Source organism: Perca fluviatilis, chromosome 10 (genome assembly GCF_010015445.1).
Source record: "Perca fluviatilis chromosome 10, GENO_Pfluv_1.0, whole genome shotgun sequence".
NCBI classification, from domain to species: Eukaryota; Metazoa; Chordata; class Actinopteri; order Perciformes; family Percidae; genus Perca; species Perca fluviatilis.
In genome coordinates, this window is record NC_053121.1 from 26,526,591 (window position 1) to 26,546,834 (window position 20,244).

The 20,244-nt window shown below is 40.5% G+C and overlaps 1 protein-coding gene across 3 annotated transcripts in view; it reads right to left on the reverse strand.

Moving 5' to 3' along the window:
- The window catches only part of wu:fb13g09 (multidrug resistance-associated protein 5), a 50,484-nt gene that overhangs the window by 7,776 nt on the left and 22,464 nt on the right, over window positions 1-20,244 (reverse strand). For 2 of the 3 annotated variants that reach the window (XM_039813382.1, XM_039813381.1), the window contains exons 4-20: window positions 19,588-19,735; window positions 18,405-18,638; window positions 17,875-18,048; window positions 16,999-17,146; window positions 15,686-15,834; window positions 14,936-15,043; window positions 13,872-14,222; window positions 13,209-13,280; window positions 12,952-13,076; window positions 12,793-12,865; window positions 11,484-11,687; window positions 11,195-11,320; window positions 2,859-2,970; window positions 2,568-2,752; window positions 2,022-2,168; window positions 958-1,087; window positions 430-583 (exon numbers count right to left, since the gene is read on the reverse strand). In XM_039813382.1, the coding sequence (XP_039669316.1) occupies window positions 430-583; window positions 958-1,087; window positions 2,022-2,168; window positions 2,568-2,752; window positions 2,859-2,970; window positions 11,195-11,320; window positions 11,484-11,687; window positions 12,793-12,865; window positions 12,952-13,076; window positions 13,209-13,280; window positions 13,872-14,222; window positions 14,936-15,043; window positions 15,686-15,834; window positions 16,999-17,146; window positions 17,875-18,048; window positions 18,405-18,638; window positions 19,588-19,735 (2,640 nt within the window). The remainder of the gene's footprint in view (window positions 1-429; window positions 584-957; window positions 1,088-2,021; window positions 2,169-2,567; window positions 2,753-2,858; window positions 2,971-11,194; window positions 11,321-11,483; window positions 11,688-12,792; window positions 12,866-12,951; window positions 13,077-13,208; window positions 13,281-13,871; window positions 14,223-14,935; window positions 15,044-15,685; window positions 15,835-16,998; window positions 17,147-17,874; window positions 18,049-18,404; window positions 18,639-19,587; window positions 19,736-20,244) is intronic. The other variant, XM_039813383.1, reaches the window with a different exon arrangement.

Consider the following 20,244-nt stretch of genomic DNA (forward strand, 5'->3'; position numbering starts at 1 on the left):
CAAAACAGCAGAAGCTGTCAGAAAAAACAATAAACCCACTGTAGACTACAAGATGCATCTAGAAGCTTAAGACCTAGATATGTGTCTCAGGACTTGGCGGAGAACTAAAAATGACTCCAAACAAATGCAAATGTCGCTCTGTGTCTGCTGGCAATTGTTTGCTTACACATCCACCCTATTAACTTTATGAGCCAGTGTGTTATGTGTCAGCTCATTTGGATGTTTTTCTGCCCCTAGTGGACAAAAATCAACAAATGCAGACTAGTTGCCACTTAAAGTAACTTTGAACACTTGTTGCTTATTAATCACCTGTAGCCGGTAACACTGCTCAGATGGCTCTGAAGGAGATGTAGTGTAATGTGCAGTCTGTTTGAATCTCAGGCTCAATGCCAATAGCAATGATAACAACAGGAGTGATGAGAGTCTGACCTGCAGATACGGTTGACAATGTAGAGGAAGGCTCCAATGGGCAAGATGCAGACCAGGAACCAGGGGAAGACGATTCCCATCATTCCAAAGCAAAACAGCACCAGGGTCAGGTTCTGCAGCAGCATCTCAGCTTGCATGGTGAGACGTACATCAACTTCGGAAAGGAGACATATTGTAAATGAAACACACTGTGTGGTGTTGGATCCATCTCTATATGTGAAGAAAACCTTCTCTTTGTGTCCACCTAAAGTGTCGTTTTGTTTTCCCCAAAGAGTGAAAGAGACACATAGGAGTATACAAAAATATTATATGCACTGTAGAATCAAAACCAACCATCCAAAAAAAACAGCAACCCACGAAATCAACATGCAAAGACACCAGTAAAGTAGATAACAGAAAGCCACGCGCGCAAAATACTCCATGTGAAACCACACTGTGTCTTGGCAGTACACTTGTCAACCAGGGCGACTTCACTGACTGAGAGCTCTCTTGGGGGAAGGTTCACAGTCAAGACAAATCAAGTCTCACCTTCATCCATGTCTCTGGAGAAGCGGGTCAGGATACGACCCAGAGGTGTTGTATCAAAAAAGTGCATGGGGCTGAGGAGGAGCCGGGAGAACAGCTTGTCGTGGAGCACGGAGGCAGCCTTAATCGTACACTGTCAACACAAACAACAGTCGTGGTTGAACATGAGACCTGACATGAAAACAAACAATTTTAAGAAACATACGGAAAGCATCACGGCTTGGATAAACAGACGGTTGGAAGGAAATCATCTGTCAATGTGCTCAGCCTCAAACACAAAAACACACAATGGATAAATACAGTGGCACTCATATGTTGCCTGTAGAGTTTAAATGGGTACTTCACCATATGCTAAGCATGTGCACTGTGGTGGGTAGTTATTTTTTTCCTCGCACAAGGCAAGCTGTCAAATCTTCATTTATAATGAGTTTCTGGGAGGCATGACATAAAGGTCATGACCTAATGAGCAAGAGACATTTCACCAATAGGACAGGAATTACATGTGGCAGCAGAGAACAAATTAATTCTATTAATGGAATATTCAACACTCCCAAAGATCTCATCACAGCTAGGGGTAAAGAAAGATTAGCCATCTTTGAAAATTAGCAATTTCAAGTGGCACACATTAACGTGGGGACCTAACCTCTGCAATGCAGTGTCAGGATGGGTTAGCTTGAAAAAGAAGCACACCCGAGGCACACACACACACACACACACACACACACACACACACACACACACACACACACACACACACACACACACACACACACACACACACACACACACACACACACACACAGTCATTGTAAAGCTGTAAGACATGGCAGTAGCGGACAGATAAATGGATTTGGCCTACAGGCATTTTCAATTATACCACTGGAAGCACAAGAGCATGAACAAAATGACAATAAAGACAATTAGGGAGGAGCACTGCTTAACTGTACACCACTGATATACTGTATCAACTTAATATTCCTTTTCAATACCACTATGTTTCAAAGTTCATCAGTGATTGATTAGACAAAGCATGTGACAGAAGAAGAGGAATCTCTGAGGAAGGTTACCTTCACAAACACCAGCCCTCTCATTGTCTTCAGTAGCAAAGCAGTTCCCATGGAAACAACGTAAACAGTTGAATAGTACTGAATGTGAGGGTTGAGTCTCATGCTGTTGCTTGCCATCGTTTCATTCACCAAGGTTATTGATGTGTTCTGATGGCAGATAGAGCAACAAATTACCAAAAGTGAGAAAAAAAAAATCCAATTTCTCCCCATGTAGGAATTTTGCCTCTAATGAAACTGAGAAAAGCATACTTTCAAATACAAAAAGTACATGAAAATCAGTCAGTTCAATGATGTTTACCATTCCAAGCACATTTCTCAATAGCAGCCAACGCCTGCTTTGCTGCACATCTGTTTCTTCACTGCTCGTGCTTGTTTTTAATTAAGTTTACCATAGTGCCGTTACTTTTTTAATCATGCACATTCAGATTAATGCTCAGTAAGCTGCCACAACTCACCGAAGCATAGTAGTTATCTTTCTTATGGGAGCTAAATACACACTAAAAAGAGGCATCTATTATAGTAAAGCAGAATCGTCTCCAAACTCACCCCTTTGCCCTGCTTGATCCAGTAGCTTAGCCACCAGTTACTGAAAGCTATGCTGCCTGTGGTGGAGAGGAAGAGGAAGATGTTGATGATGAAGATGATTGTACCTCCTGCTGCTTTGATGTAGGCACCATACACAGACCAGGCGACTGCACCAGAGCCCTTCTCCTCAGCTTTCATCAGTCGTTCTGAATAAAAGATGCAAGAAAGAAGTTACATTAAGCACTCTCAAGGAAAATAAGCGTTTAGCATTTATTCTACATGTGGAGCATGAAAAGTGGCAGGGTCTCTCACCTCCTTTCTTATTTTCCACCTGTGGTCCGACCTTGGCAACATCAACAGCACTGTCAGCCTTTTCTGCACCTGCCCTCCACTGTTTGTTTTTTAAATTCTCTTTCACCAGATTCTAAGAGACAAAAAGGTAAGGAAAGAAAGTGAGCTTTCAAACATGACACAAATCACAGCAGCTGTAACAACAACACACTGCAAGTCATTTAAACAGAGATATCAGTGACAGAGTCTTTAGCAGCTCACCAGTAAATCAATGCATGCATAAGTAATGAAAAGCCATGTATGCATTAACATTTCCAGCTATTGGGCCTAACTTTCTGGGCTTATGAATTATTCAGCTAATGTTCAATGTTTTTGTGCAGTCGGGGTAAAGATGCCTTACTCAAAAGAACTGGCCTGGTGCCTCATGTGCCCCTGGCCTTACCTACTGCGGTCAAGCCAGCCTCCACTTCAAAATGAGCGGTCAAACTAGCCACCCCTATATTTCGCGGTGCGCGTATACACTTGCTATTACGGTGAAACTAAAAAGAGGGAATTTTCTGACGAAGGCAATTTCCCATTCATTTATTCTGTCTGCCTGTCTGTCTATCTGCCTGCCTGTCTGTCTGTCTGTCAGAAAGAAAGAAGGAAAGAAAGATTTTAGCACACCTCACAACCTCTGTGACAACTGCATGATATGCTGAATTCCAAAATAAGAGCCCCCCCAAAACTCAAATATTAGCTGTTTTGTCTACACATTAAGAAAATCATGAAAATAAAAGTCCTAGCTTCCACAGACCAATTTCACCTCAGATGGAGAGGACTCCTTCTCAATGTGTGATCTACAATGTTTCAGGACATTCTGATGTTGTTTTCCAAAATAAGAGCCCCCCAAAACTCATATATTAGCTGTTTTGTCCATACATTCAGAAAATCATAAAAATAAAAGTCCTAGCTTCCACAGACCACTTTCACATCAGATGGAGAGGACTCCTTCTCAATGTGTGATCTACAATGTTTCAGGACATTCTGATGTTGTTTTCCAAAATAAGAGCCCCCAAAACTCATATATATGCTGTTTTGTCTACACATTCAGAAAGTTATAAAAATAAAAGTCCTAGCTTCCACAGACCAATTTCACCTCAGATGGAGAGGACTCCTTCTCAATGTGTGATCTACAATGTTTCAGGACATTCTGATGTTGTTTTCCAAAATAAGAGCCCCCCAAAACTCATATATTAGCTGTTTTGTCCATACATTCAGAAAATCATAAAAATAAAAGTCCTAGCTTCCACAGACCACTTTCACATCAGATGGAGAGGACACCTTCTCAAGGTGTGATCTACAATGTTTCAAGACATTCTGATGTTGTTTTCCAAAATAAGAGCCCCCCAAAGCTCAAATATTAGCTGTTTTGTCTACACATTAAGAAAATCATGAAAATAAAAGTCCTAGCTTCCACAGACCAATTTCCCCTCCGATGGAGAGGACTCCTTCTCAATGTGTGATCTACAATGTTTCAGGACATTCTGATGTTGTTTTCCAAAATAAGAGCCCCCAAAACTCATATATATGCTGTTTTGTCCATACATTCAGAAAATCATAAAAATAAAAGTCCTAGCTTTCACAGACCAATTTCACCTCAGATGGAGAGGACACCTTCTCAAGGTGTGATCTACAATGTTTCAAGACATTCTGATGTTGTTTTCCAAAATAAGAGCCCCCCAAAACTCATATATTAGCTGTTTTGTCCATACATTCAGAAAATCATAAAAATAAAAGTCCTAGCTTCCACAGACCACTTTCACATCAGATGGAGAGGACTCCTTCTCAATGTGTGATCTACAATGTTTCAGGACATTCTGATGTTGTTTTCCAAAATAAGAGCCCCCCAAAACTCATATATATGCTGTTTTGTCTACACATTCAGAAAGTTATAAAAATAAAAGTCCTAGCTTCCACAGACCAATTTCACCTCAGATGGAGAGGACTCCTTCTCAATGTGTGATCTACAATGTTTCAGGACATTCTGATGTTGTTTTCCAAAATAAGAGCCCCCCAAAACTCATATATATGCTGTTTTGTCTACACATTCAGAAAGTTATAAAAATAAAAGTCCTAGCTTCCACAGACCAATTTCACCTCAGATGGAGAGGACTCCTTCTCAATGTGTGATCTACAATGTTTCAGGACATTCTGATGTTGTTTTCCAAAATAAGAGCCCCCCAAAACTCATATATATGCTGTTTTGTCCATACATTCAGAAAATCATAAAAATAAAAGTCCTAGCTTCCACAGACCAATTTCACCTCAGATGGAGAGGACACCTTCTCAAGGTGTGATCTACAATGTTTCAAGACATTCTGATGTTGTTTTCCAAAATAAGAGCCCCCCAAAACTCATATATTAGCTGTTTTGTCCATACATTCAGAAAATCATAAAAATAAAAGTCCTAGCTTCCACAGACCAATTTCACCTCAGATGGAGAGGACACCTTCTCAAGGTGTGATCTACAATGTTTCAAGACATTCTGATGTTGTTTTCCAAAATAAGAGCCCCCCAAAGCTCAAATATTAGCTGTTTTGTCTACACATTAAGACAATCTTGAAAATAAAAGTCCTAGCTTCCACAGACCAATTTCACCTCAGATGGAGAGGACTCCTTCTCAATGTGTGATCTACAATGTTTCAGGACATTCTGATGTTGTTTTCCAAAATAAGAGCCCCCCAAAACTCATATATACGCTGTTTTGTCTACACATTCAGAAAGTTATAAAAATAAAAGTCCTAGCTTCCACAGACCACTTTCACATCAGATGGAGAGGACACCTTCTTAAGGTGTGATCTACAATGTTTCAAGACATTCTGATGTTGTTTTCCAAAATAAGAGCCCCCCAAAGCTCAAATATTAGCTGTTTTGTCTACACATTAAGAAAATCATGAAAATAAAAGTCCTAGCTTCCACAGACCAATTTCACCTCAGATGGAGAGGACTCCTTCTCAATGTGTGATCTACAATGTTTCAGGACATTCTGATGTTGTTTTCCAAAATAAGAGCCCCCCAAAACTCATATATATGCTGTTTTGTCCATACATTCAGAAAATCATAAAAATAAAAGTCCTAGCTTCCACAGACCAATTTCACCTCAGATGGAGAGGACACCTTCTCAAGGTGTGATCTACAATGTTTCAAGACATTCTGATGTTGTTTTCCAAAATAAGAGCCCCCCAAAACTCATATATACGCTGTTTTGTCTACACATTCAGAAAGTTATAAAAATAAAAGTCCTAGCTTCCACAGACCAATTTCACCTCAGATGGAGAGGACTCCTTCTCAATGTGTGATCTACAATGTTTCAGGACATTCTGATGTTGTTTTCCAAAATAAGAGCCCCCCAAAAACTCATATATTAGCTGTTTTGTCCATACATTCAGAAAATCATAAAAATAAAAGTCCTAGCTTCCACAGACCAATTTCACCTCAGATGGAGAGGACTCCTTCTCAATGTGTGATCTACAATGTTTCAGGACATTCTGATGTTGTTTTCCAAAATAAGAGCCCCCCAAAACTCATATATTAGCTGTTTTGTCCATACATTCAGAAAATCATGAAAATAAAAGTCCTAGCTTCCACAGACCAATTTCACCTCAGATGGAGAGGACACCTTCTCAAGGTGTGATCTACAATGTTTCAGGACATTCTGATGTACAGTTTCAAAATAAAAGCCTGTCAAAGTCTTGAATATGAGACAAATTAGATATGATTTTGGATTCAATTTAAAAGAAAACACCCTGTTATCAAACAATAAATCCACTTTAGGGTTATATTACACGACCCCGTGGTGTGACTCATTAAGTATCAAGACATTCTGATGTACAGTTTCAAAATAAAAGCCTGTCAAAGTCTCAAATATGAGGCATATTTAGGCTGGTGACAAATGGTCAAAAAGGGCTTTAGTTTTTGAGATACCCCTACTGGAGGTTGAACTAAACCCAACAATGTTTTTCCTCATCCCTAGGGTCTCCCATATATGAAATTGATTCTTGGCTAAAGATATTTTACTGCTAAGATTGTTAAATTAACAGATATTGTTACACAACCCAAAACCAAAGAAGGACTAAAATATAGCCTGTCCATGGGAGTTAAGGCATCTAAACTAATGCAGATCAATCACACAAGCTCTGAGAGCTTTGAAACTTAGCATGTTTGTAGTCAGGAAGTTGCTTTACCTACTAGAAAAGACTGGATATGAATATCATGATGTATGGAATAAATAAAGACATACCTAAAATAGGCGAACATGCAAAAAATTAATATCTATGCAGAATGTTTTCATTTACTTTGTGGTTACTTTTCCAGGGATTATAATAGAAACACATATGATTTCTTGTTGGAAAAGTGGGGTTGTGCTTAATCCAGCAATACCAAATGTGTAAATATAGCATGACAAATCAGGGTGTTCTTTCACTCAATGCATGATGTGTCTAAAATGAAAGAAGATGGAACACTGACATAATTTAGTCTCAAGTCCAAAGCCCATTATCAGTGGTATCATATGGCACCTTGTACTATATAGTCCATATGGAAACAAAGATTGAAATCAAAAGATAACACCTTACCATTGCACAAACAGGAGACCAGGATTCAGGATTGCAGTTTGACCTTAATGAGCCTTTTAATAAAACTATAATTTAACACAATACAAATTAAATGACTGTCTTAAACAAACAAATGGCAATCTAACAAAATAAACACTGTGAGGGGGAATGACCCCCCTCATCACTGAATCTCAAGCTCTTTCTAGCAGCAACCATTTGGAACATGAACTGCTTTTGGTAGTCATTCTGGGGGTTAGGCCATCTCCAGTGGCCACTTTGGGGAGGTCAGCTCCCCATGATGTTACCACTGCAACACACCACTGTCACTCATCCACATTGTCATCAGTGACAAAGTGGGTCATATTTGGATAGCCTGGGAAAGGGCAAGAGCAAGACTCTGTGCAGGTCAAGCCCACTGAAAGACACTGGCATTTGGTAGCATCGTTGCAGTTTCCGTCTTTACAGTATAGTAGTGGGTGATGTCTCTAACTTCTTTAGGTGCTGGTGTCTTCTGTAACATCACAGGTTCAATGCACCCATCTTCTTTGAGCCTCCATCCTCCAACTGGGTTCCAGAGAAGAGGTTTGACCAGGTGGCTGTGACGCCACACTGCTGTTTGGTACAAGGCTCTCAGCACTTGTTGGCCCAGTACTGGCGATATAGGTGCTGACAAAGCTACATACAGGGATATTCTTGAGCAAAACCTGTAACACTGTGCGTGATTTGAGGCTAGGACGGAGGTTCACCTTCCAGCAGGACAATGACCCCAAACACACCTCAATCAAATAGAAAATCTGTGGTCAGACTTAAAGATTGCTGTTCACAAGCGCAAACCATCCAACTTCAAGGAGCTGGAGCAGTTTTGCAAGGAGGAATGGGATGATGTAGATGTGGCAAGCTCATAGAGACTTATCCAAAGCGACTTAGAGCTGTGATTGCCGCAAAAGGTGGCTCTACAAAGTATTGACTTTAGGGGGGTGAATAGTTATGCACATTGACTTTTTCTGTTTTTTATTTCTAAAAAATAATTTTATGTATATTTTTCTCATTTCACTTCACCAACTTAGACTATTGTGTTTTGATTCATCACATAACATTCAGATAAAAAAAACAACATTGAACTAAAGCCTCTAATGTAACAAAATAGGTAAAAAGCCAAGGGGGTGAATACTTTTGCAAGGCACTGTACATGCAATACACCTTGCACAGTACATACTTGTCTAATTGTTGAATGTGATGATACAGATGTAATAGTTTTGCTGCTATACTATTCAAGCAAAGGGATGTTTGGATCCTCAGCAGTGTTTATGCAACTCGGGACATGGCCTTAAGGAATGATTTGTCCGTCGTCGTCCGCTCAGAAGCTTGGAGCAGTGCTTTGTGATTGTTTACCTGCATGACACGTCCTCACAGGTTGTAACACCACAAGCAGTTTGTACAGAATTGGGAAGGCCACTGCCCTCACAAGACTGAAGACCCATCTTTGTAAGTTACAGGCAATTACTAAATGTGGACTCTCTGGTAGCCTGGAAGAGGCTTTGCCTGTGGCAAGAAGGTATGCCCTCCTTCTGTATGGCGAAAAGAAAAGTTGGATGGACATCCAACTTGGATGTGCTGAGGTACAGATTAGCATCTAGATTCGTCCGCAGCAATCTACCCCCAACAGAAGATGCTTTCCAGCATGTCTTCATGCTTTCCAGCTTTCCAGAATGTCTTGATACTTACTGGGTCACACTATGGGGTCGTGTACTATAACCCTCAAGTGGAATTATTCTTTGATAACAGGGTGCCCTTTTAAAGTGAATCCAACATCATGCAATTAGTCTCATATTTGACATTTTGACAGGCTTTTATTTTGAAACTACACATCAGAATGTCTTGATACTTAATGGGTCACACCAAGGGGTACTATAACCCTCAAGTGGAAATAGTCTGTGATAACGGGCTCCTTTTAAATTGAATCCAAAGTCATATGTTCTATTTGAGACTTTGACAGGCTTTTATTTTGAAACTATACATCAGAATGTCTTGATACTTACGGGGTCACACTATGGGGTCGTGGTACTATAACCCTCAAGTGGAAATATTCTAGGTAACAGGGCCTTCCTTTTAAATTGAATCCAAAATCATATCTAATTTGTCTCATATTTCAGACTTTGAGAGGCTTTTTTTTGAAACTGTACATCAGAATGTCTTGATACTTAATGGGTCACACCAAGGGGTCGTGTACTAAAACCCTCAAGTGGAATTAGTCTGTGGTAACAGGGCGTTTCCTTTTGAGTGAATCCAAAATCATATCTAATTTGTCTCATATTTGACTTTGACAGGCTTTTATTTTGAAACTGTAAATCAGAATGTTCTGAAACATTGTAGATCACACCTTAAGAAGGTGTCCTCTCCATCTGATGTGAAATTGGTCTGTGGAAGCTAGGACTTTTATTTTTATAATTTTCTGAATGTATGGACAAAACAGCATATATATGAGTTTTGGGGGGCTCTTATTTTGGAAAACAACACCAGAATGTCCTGAAACATTGTAGATCACACCTTGAGAAGGTGTCCTCTCCATCTGAGGTGAAATTGGTCTGTGGAAGCTAGGACTTTTATTTTTATGATTTTCTGAATGTGTAGACAAAACAGCATATACATGAGTTTTGGGGGGCTCTTATTTTGGAAAGCAACACCAGAATGTCCTGAAACATTGTAGACATCACATTGAGAAGGTGTCCTCTCCATCTGAGGTGAAATTGGTCTGTGGAAGCTAGGACTTTTATTTTTATGATTTTCTGAATGTGTAGAAAACACACATATATGAGTTTTGGGGGCTCTTATTTTGGAAAACAACATCAGAATGTCCTGAAACATTGTAGTTGACACCTTGAGAAGGTGTCCTCTCCATCTGATGTGAAATTGGTCTGTGGAAGCTAGGACTTTTATTTTTATGATTTTCTGAATGTATGGACAAAACAGCTAATATATGAGTTTTGGGGGGCTCTTATTTTGGAAAACAACATCAGAATGTCCTGAAACATTGTAGTTGACACCTTGAGAAGGTGTCCTCTCCATCTGATGTGAAATTGGTCTGTGGAAGCTAGGACTTTTATTTTTATGATTTTCTGAATGTATGGACAAAACAGCTAATATATGAGTTTTGGGGGGGCCCTTATTTTGGAAAACAACATCAGAATGTCCTGAAACATTGTAGTCGACACCTTGAGAAGGTGTCCTCTCCATCTGATGTGAAATTGGTCTGTGGAAGCTAGGACTTTTATTTTTATGATTTTCTGAATGTATGGACAAAACAGCTAATATATGAGTTTTGGGGGGGCTCTTATTTTGGAAAACAACATCAGAATGTCCTGAAACATTGTAGTTGACACCTTGAGAAGGTGTCCTCTCCATCTGAGGTGAAATTGGTCTGTGGAAGCTAGGACTTTTATTTTTATAATTTTCTGAATGTGTAGACAAAACAGCGTATATATGAGTTTTGGGGGGGCTCTTATTTTGGAATTCAGCATATCATGCAATGACAGGTTGTGAGGTGTGCTAAAATCTTTCTTTCTCTCTTTCTGACAGACAGACAGACAGACAGGCAGGCAGACAGAATAAATGAATGGGAAATTGCCTTCGTCGGAAAATTCCCTGTTTTTAGTTTTGACGGTCTCACCGTAATAGCAAGTGTATACGCGCACCGCGAAATATAGGGGTGGCTAGTTTGACCGCTCATTTTGAAGTGGAGGCTGGCTTGACTGCAGTCCTTACCTCCTGTAGCGTGCTGTTGAATAGGCTGGCATAGTCACGCTCTTTACCCATTAGCTGAGCATGGGTGCCATGCTCGGCAATCTGCCCGTCCTTCATCAGAATAATGTTGTCACACTCAGACAGATACTAGAAAAGAAAAAGAAACAGAGGCTACATTAATCTGTTAGGCCTAATATTTCCACGATGCTGAAACTACAAAATGTACATAAGTTCGTTTGTATGCTTTGGGAAAAATACACATTTTGAATGAAAATTTGGTATCGCTAGAAATGTACAGCCAGTCCCTTACCTGCAACTGGTGGGTTACAAAGAGCACCGTCTTGCCTTTGGCGGCACCCCTGATAGCTTTATGGAAGACGTGGTTACCCACACGAGCATCAACAGCGCTGAGAGGGTCATCCAGGAGAAGTATGGGCCGCTCACTGTAGAGGGCACGTGCCAGGCTCACTCTCTGACGCTGCCCTCCACTCAGGTTGGCACCTCTCTCTCCAATCTAGAAAGAGAAAGTAAAAAAAACAAAGCTCCATAAAAAAACTCTCCTCTAGTTGTGGTTGAACTAAATTGCAAACAGTCACATACAGTCAGAGCTGTATAGTAATGAAGTAGAACTACTTCACTACTCTACTTAAGTACTAAAAGGCTGTATCTGTACTCTACTGGAGTATTATTTTTTTTCTCCTACTTCCACTTTTACTTGAGTACATATTTTCGATGAGTTTAATACTTTTACTCCGAGAGAATCTTTACGTGCTGCATCGTTACTCGTTACTGTTGTGGATTCCTCGCTACGGAGACTACAGTGTGTGTAGTTACGGCTAAGTTAGTTACGTACGATAATTACGGTTGCCCGTTCAGAAGTCAGAGACGATGTAAGTTTGTACTCTTTCTATTTAGCTATTGTTGCAGCAGATGAAGCTATTCCTGAGTTGTTTCAGTCTGCAGTGAGTACTGAATGTTAACCGTTTGACCCTGTGATGTATGCTAGTTAAACTAGCTAGCTGCTAGTTTATCTGTATTTTGCTAGCTTGCTAACTTTCCTGTAGCTACATCACACATGTTACTAGCTAGTGTGTGATACGTTTTTTGGGGCTTTAATCGTTACTGTGCTGGAGAGGATGTTCATTTACCTTGCACAGTGTGATAATTGTACATTTTATTTCAGTATTTGTTAATATTTGTTATTTTTAAGATAATTAATATTAGTTAATTCCTTTGGCTACAGCCTTGGCTAAACATTTGACATGATATAAACAATATGACATTCAAACTTTTGACTGCTTTCTTGAATAACTAAAAAGCACAATACTTGTACTTTTACTTTCAGTACTTGAGTAGCACATTTTAAAATAAACTACTTGCAATACTTAAGTACAAGATTTTTTGAATACTTTAGTACTTCTACTTAAGTGTTGTGCTTAAAGAGCACTTCTACTTCTACTCAAGTCACTTTTTTGATAGAGCACTTGTACTTTTCAAGTATGGGTCTCTAGTACTTTATACACCTCTGCATACAGTTACATACAGTAAAACTGCTGCAAAAGGAATTTCAGCATAGACTAAGAGTAAAGAAGAAAAAAATCATCAATTTCAACAGATACCTCGGTCATGTCTCCATATGGAAGCTCTACAAGGTCTGGGAGAAGGCAGCAGGCTTCCAGGACAGCATTATATCTGATAAGGAAAGATGTTGAATTAGGGATACTGCAAGTTTATTACGTTTGTTCTTCATAATATCATGATCCTGTAGCTCATCTTACTTTTCTAAGTCATACTCGTTTCCAAACAAGATATTCTCCTTCAGTGACTCATTGAGGATCCAGGCTTGTTGTGGAACGTAAGCGAAGCCACCACTGACAGCTACATTACCCTCTAACAGGGTCATCTGCAACACAAAACCAGACTGCTGAAAGCAGAGAAAACCCTTGAAACATTCCTTTTCAAATTGTGGTTTGTTGTGTGGCATGGGGTGAAAATCTATGCTGTTTAAAGGGGAAACTAAACTCAACAATCTTACCTGTCCCAGTAGAGCAGACAGAAGGGAGCTTTTTCCACTACCGACACCTCCACAGATCCCAACCAGTGAACCCTAGAAAAAAGATAAAAACAGTGGCATTGTGGGAATTACATGAAGCAGGCAAAGGTTTGTCCAACACCTTAAGCGTGATTTATGCTTCTGCGTAAAATCTACACTGTGGCTACATACGTAGTTACACGACCCCACGCTGGACCCTACGCCGTAGCTTGACGTGCACCTCTCGAAATATGTAACAACACGTTGTGGCAACGCATGTCTTTCGGCCATGGCTTGGTAGTGTTGCATTTCCCCGACTCATTTCCTGGTGCTCCTTCTCCATAAACATGAAATCAAGTATGGGGTTAACTTTTCCTGCTACAGATTTCCCACCGTGGTCAGAAAGCACAGGGGAGACACTTTGTTTCTCTCACTATGACTCTGGAGTCGCTACTCGCTCCGAAGATAATCACCATCACTCTCTCACTTTCCCTCGCTCTATTACACGCTCCCCACACACACACACACACGCCGGCTAGACGCACACAGCAACGCACAAGTATTAACTTCAGGCCACTTACGTAGGCTACGGCGAAAGCTCTGCGTGGAGCCTCCGCAGAACCATAAATTACGCTTCAATCCACTTAATGTATATGTTTGTGTTACCGTCTTAATGCTTTGGTCAATGCGGTGCAGGGTCTTGTGCAGTGGAGGTCGCATGCTTTGAGTGGAGGAGATGGTACTTTGTTGACTCTCCTGCTCCATATTTGTGAGGAGACTTTGTGCGTTGGGACCCTCCTTGTTTACTTTGCCGTCCTCTGTGGAAATGTCCAGGCTGAGCTTCTCCCTGCGCAGCACGCGCATCATTCCTCCTCGCTTCTTGGGACATGGGTTAGGTTTTGCAGGTGGAGAGCGTGCCTTTTCCCAAGCCAGTGTTGCATCCTGAAATTCCACTGCATTGCTAGGATCCTCCATTTTGACCAAGACAACCTCTCTGTCATCAATCGTAAAGAGCCTCTGTGGAGACACACACAGTGTGCTAATTTACGCAACATTTGATTTTAACCACACAATTATTTTTTTAAATGTGTGCTTGCAAAAAGACAATTGACTACTTTTTCTTTTGTGCATGACGAAAATAAATGAATGAAAACAAGCTCAAGGTTTCTGCCTTTGCTTATGTTAAAGCAAAAGATTGTTTAAACGTTTTAGGACCCCCTCGAAATTTTCAACACTTGAGGTTGTGCTATGTTACGAGACAAGCAAAGCAAACAATACAACTCACTTATTCTTCACTTTTGGCCCTGAACGCATATATTTTAACAAATCTTATTCTGAACCTTAAGGTACAGTTCTTCCTGTCCTCATTACTTTGCAATGCCTCAAGCCTTTTGGTGCATCCTTGGCAGAAACGCTTGCTTACTTAACCCTAGCTGGCTATGTGAAACCATCTCTCACTAACATGCGACTTTTGTGTTTGAAATACAGTATGTCAAAAATGTCAGTATGTGGTGTGGGCAGGTGTGTTTTTAGCATCAACAGAAGCACCTTTTGATTGGCTCTGAGAATCGTAAAACCTGCTTGCACTGACATACTGTATCCACAGTCAAAACTTAAACTGAGCGTTTTAAATGACATACTGTACATACCAGCGTTGTTTTAAATAAAAGCAATTTAGGTGGCTCTGTGACAGAGATGATTGACAGACTTTGACAGTTTATATTTCTTACCTGAAATCTTTTGACTGCGACAGCACCCTCCGACAGTGATCTCACAGCTAGTGGTGTGACTTTCAGGGAAAAGGTCATGGAGTTGAAAACTGCAACCACAGTGAAAGCCTGAGGTAGGATGAGATAGAGACCAAAAATATTTAGCTGGGGCTACATCTGACTTTAAAATCTATAAATGCTCATAATAGCTAGAGACTTGTCACATCAACTCAAATTGAAAAAATATTAATTTAATGTAAATAACCTTTTTTTATATAACAAAAAAATAGGAAATATAATTTTGGTAGAGCTTAATGGTTGGCAAAAACATATACCAAGCGTGTTTCCAGTGAAGACACATTAAAGGTGCACTATGAGTTCCTGCATGGTTTCAGTGCGATTTAATTTTAGTCTCAAATCGTAGGCATCTCTCCTTGATCGGCTAGCTGCCTGCCCGATGAATACACTGTGAAAAAGCCTGGTCTCGGGAGACAACACAGGGGTCGTGAATGTCAAACAAACACTAGGGGTGCAGGCTGTGCACCAAAATACAACAAACCACGTTCCAGCCAATCACTAACAAGATGGTTGGAGTAGGGGGTGCTTTTAGAGCAGCAGCCTTAATTTCAGTGAAGAAGACGCACTAACCCCACTTCCCTCCCCCAACCATCTTTTCAGCACTGAAACCATGCAGGAACTCATAGTGCACCTTTAATCCAAAATGAAAATATGCAGTGAACATGATGACTATATATTCCCATAGCTAAATACCTGAGCTGCAGTAAGGTCATTGCCCAAAGCCATATGTAGGGTGAAAGTGCACACGCATGCTATCACCATGACAACGGGAGCCACACCCACTGTGAGGCTCTGGATGACCCCAGCTCTCTCCAGTATCCCCCTCTCTTCTGACCGCACCTCTGTTGAGGAGATAAGAGAGAGAGATTGATGATAAAAAGGCAAAGACGCACAGAATGAGAGAGAAAATGAAGTTAGGGTTGAGTGACTCCCAAAGGGTTCTCCAGTGAACATTCAATCAACAACACCATAAGAGTCTCTAAACAGTACACAGCGGGTGGACAGAAATAGATACAAGAGGGAGGACGAGGGCCCCACATCCATACATGGTATGAAAAGGGCTTCAAAACCTGCTCAACCTTGATAACTGCACAGGTCTAATGCCCAAATCCTGCCTCCCTTCCTCCATATTTGTATCTCTCAAATGCACACTGCTAGCTGCTGTTCACTGGGTGCAAATACTGGAACAAAAAGCTTGTGCATCTTTAATTCAGACCCAGCAGCACTGTGTGTGAAATATGAGAACTCCATCCTCCTGGTACATGTTATTCTCCATGGGATTTGCTTTGGATGTTATGTGTGTTTCTGCATGGATTACAAAGCGAATGTCACACGCCCAGGGCAAAAACACTATGATCATCAATTTAACAACAATAGTAATTGAAGGGAATGACACTGTAACTCTTAGAACATTTGCCATTAAGTTGAATGGGATTAATTATCATTATAATAGGTAATCAAAGGACAGCAGTGAAAACGAGCCCCACCTGGCTAATTTGAAGCATGATTAAAAATGGCAAATGATTTTTATCCACAACCTACAGTACAGGAAGGGCCTCATGAGAAAAGGCCATCGCTAATTCATGGATAAGTAGAGCAGCCTTGACAGTTATTCAAGGTATCATAAGGCCCCAAACCTTGCAAATTAACCCTGAAGCCAAAGGATTCACACTGGCCTGGATTATAGAAGATGGAACAGGGTAAGACTGAAACGGCGAAAGCTAATGAAAATGGATTTAGGGTCAGGGTTATCTTGCCAGAACACAAAGAGGATAAGTCTAATTTCAGGTGATAAACTGACAATTTAGTTACTCATTTGCCACAGTGACAGGTGTACACATGCAGTGACCCTTTACTCTGGGTGAGTTGGGAATAAAAAGCCTAATAAAGCACTTAATTGCATGAAGTTTGCATCTCTAGAAAGCTACCCGGTCCTAACCACAAACATGAAATGGGCAGTGTATTATGATATCGCTGAGTCATTGGGGATCATGACAGCCACTCACTGTGAATATTCTGTGCAAAGACTTCTTCCCAGGAATACATCTTGATGAACTTTATGTAGCCCAAGATCTCGTTCATCAGCCTCACGCGCCGGTCAGTCACCGCCACACACTTTGTGCGGAAATATGCCGTCAGTCTCGATACAAGCATCTGTCCAGACAGGAAAAGAGGAAATGATGACAAGAGAAATAAGTGGCAGGGGAGGAAATGAAAGCAGACACAATCACATTAGCTGTGCTGCAGGCCTGTCCGGGCGACCGGAGTGATAAATGCCTTTCACATCAATACCAGGGTCTTCGCCTGTCAGACTCTGACTTAGGCTGAGTGTAATTTGAAAATAACAGCTACAAAGTTGACAGAAGATTGATAGCCAAAGAGTTATGATGCTTTTAATAAGTGCTGGTTGTACTCTTCAACAGTCTAAATTAACGTAAAGATTTTACTTATGTCTTCTACTAAGCAAATTTTAGAAAGTTCCTCGGTCAGAAAATAATGAGTCAGCAATAAAGCAACATCTTTTAGAAATTTCTATAATGAAATTGCTTGTCACGTATGATCATAACTTTTGGTAAAACTTTTAGAAATGATTGTAATTAAATTGCTTGTCACTGCTATAATGAGTATGATCATTACTTGGTATGAATTTAATAAAATCTGTAATGAAACTGAATAAATCATCTGATGTTGACAGCAATTTACATTATATTAAAAACACTGACAGTTGTCTGTGTTTGGGTGTGTGTTGTTGTTTATTAATCTATTTTGCCTGCAGTAAAAGTATCCTGTATTTTGTCTCTGTCTTTGTAACAACAGCATTGCACAACAGTCTCAAAACTTCCTTTGTCTCACTGTTACAGATGTTTTAGCTGAAGTCGTACCATGGTAGGGTAGAAGAGGATAAAAATTGCTGACCCCAGCAGAGCTGTGGGGCCCAGGAAGTATGCAGTGTAGGACAGACCCAGTATTCCCACCAGGGGCCCTCCGGCCAGCAGGCAGCCCACTGACACTGCTTCATACAGCCGCTGGCCGTCACTGGAGCAGATGTTGACCAGCTAGGTAGACAGACAGTGAGTCACATTATAAATTGCATTATCAAATCTACAATAAACTAAATCTTTTTAACAAGGTGCATTGTAAACTCATCACTAGGACTATAAACATTTTTTTTCCAAATACAGTTGCCCTTATTCCCACGTTTACTTGTTGGACAATGATTCCTCTTAAGCTGTGTAATGACTAATCCTAGACTGCCTCCCCTCCCTCAGGCTATGGGATTTGTCGAGATCTAAGCAGAAATGGTGTAAGAGCAGAAATTAAATCCATCTCAATCATCTGCATGTAGTGCCCTGCAGTAGGGGGTGATTTAGTTAATTTGGAGATGAGTCCCCTCCAGGATTATATCACCTACCTCGCCTGGACTGATGTCTTTAGTGCTGCGTAGGCGGAGGATCTTGTTGAATGCAAAAGTAAGAGCTGCCCCACGGAGGCGTGCTGCAGTGCGGTAGTTGACGGCCCATGTGAGCGACATACACCAGGAGCGTATCAATTCCATGAGGAAGATCCCGGCTACCAGAGAGAGGCCGTACGGCACGCAGTTCACTGGGCTCTGGGAATACTCCAGCAGAGCTCGGACCAAAAGAGCCTGGGGATGGACGGGGAGAAAGGGGGAAAAGAGTGTAAAGGACGGTAAATTAAACAGAGAAGAAATAGTGAAAGAACAGAAATGAGCAGAAAACAACACAGACAAAAAGCAGGGACATGGAGAGAGATAAAGTGGGACAGGAGGAGGAGGATAAAAAAGAGAGGGTACGATTTTAATAAAAAGAGGAGAAAAGAGGAGAGAGAATAGATCAAGTGAGTAAAATAAGCATAGACAACTGGAAAGAATGGTTAGACAGAGAGGCTGTTAATTTAAAGGCCTGATATAGATGACATGAGTAGACCAACAACATTGTGTGAGGAGCCAAATACATAAAATAAGTAAGTCCTTAAACTGCAGAAAGAATATATACAACACAGGTTTGTCAGCAATGTACTAAATAATTCAGACAGGAATGTGAGACACATGCATCATTGTGTAAGAACTAAATCCAGTTAATGCTATTAGTTGTGGCTAGTAACAAGCACATAGTGTACACATAACATCACCTCAAAATAAACAGCTTAGAGCACAAGGAACAATGGGACAGACTCAGTAATATCGTAAACTGGGAATATCAAACATAATTAGCCTTTAGTCTAAGGTGATTATTTAACATTTTTGATAAGGAATGTTTATAAATATCTGCACTTCTCTTTGTTGTATCATGGCCATCTATGGGCATTATTTGGAGGAATATTTAAAGTGTGGCACCAAAGCGTGACTGGGTACAAACCAGTTGATCTATGGCATTAATATGGGTTTCACTATCTAAGGCTTTGTAATCTCCTAGTATGCTTTCATTTCAATTTCCACACCAGCGTGAAACGGGATAAAGCGATTTTCAGAAAATACACCCGGACTTGGGACTTTAAGCCAGCGACCATGCTGAAAGGCATATTAGCCAAATCAACGGAATATAAAGGGAAAGGAGGATTTGGACAGTACTCACAGGCCCAACGAAGCCTGCCACCATTGTGAGTAGGAGGGAAAAGATGGCCACCAGCATGCGGGTTTGGCAGAACCTCCAGAAGACTCTTGTCAGGGATGCCCCCTCTCGCCCTCTTCTTTTCAGCTCATCGTGCCACAAAGCTTCAAGTCTGGAACCAGAAACCAGGAGCACAAAATGATAACGATATATGAACTCACAGCTCAACATCATTACAATGTTATTGATCTTCGTTTACTGAATGATGACTCTCAATGATTAGTCAAAATCGTTTTTCCACTCTTACACCACTCTCGCACATGGATGCTATGCAAAGACCTGTTATAGTAACAATTAACTGTATGTAAAAGTTGACATTTTTGAAGGGTAAAATTATCATGAGTGAAAAGAATACTTAATGTTTTGCTATTTTTCCTTAAATGAAGTTGATTAAAAACTGTAGAGTTGCGCTTCCAATTTATCAGACTGCCCGAAAGCACAATGGGGGAATATAAACAGTCTGGCAGGCAATCATGGCAGTTGGAAATCACTAAAGAAATATTTTAGGATAGCGAGGCAGATGAAGGTGACCTACAATTTACAATTATAAATGATGTATCACATAATTAGACTGAGAAAGGTATCCCCAAACATGTTACCAAAGATGTGCTAATGTACTAC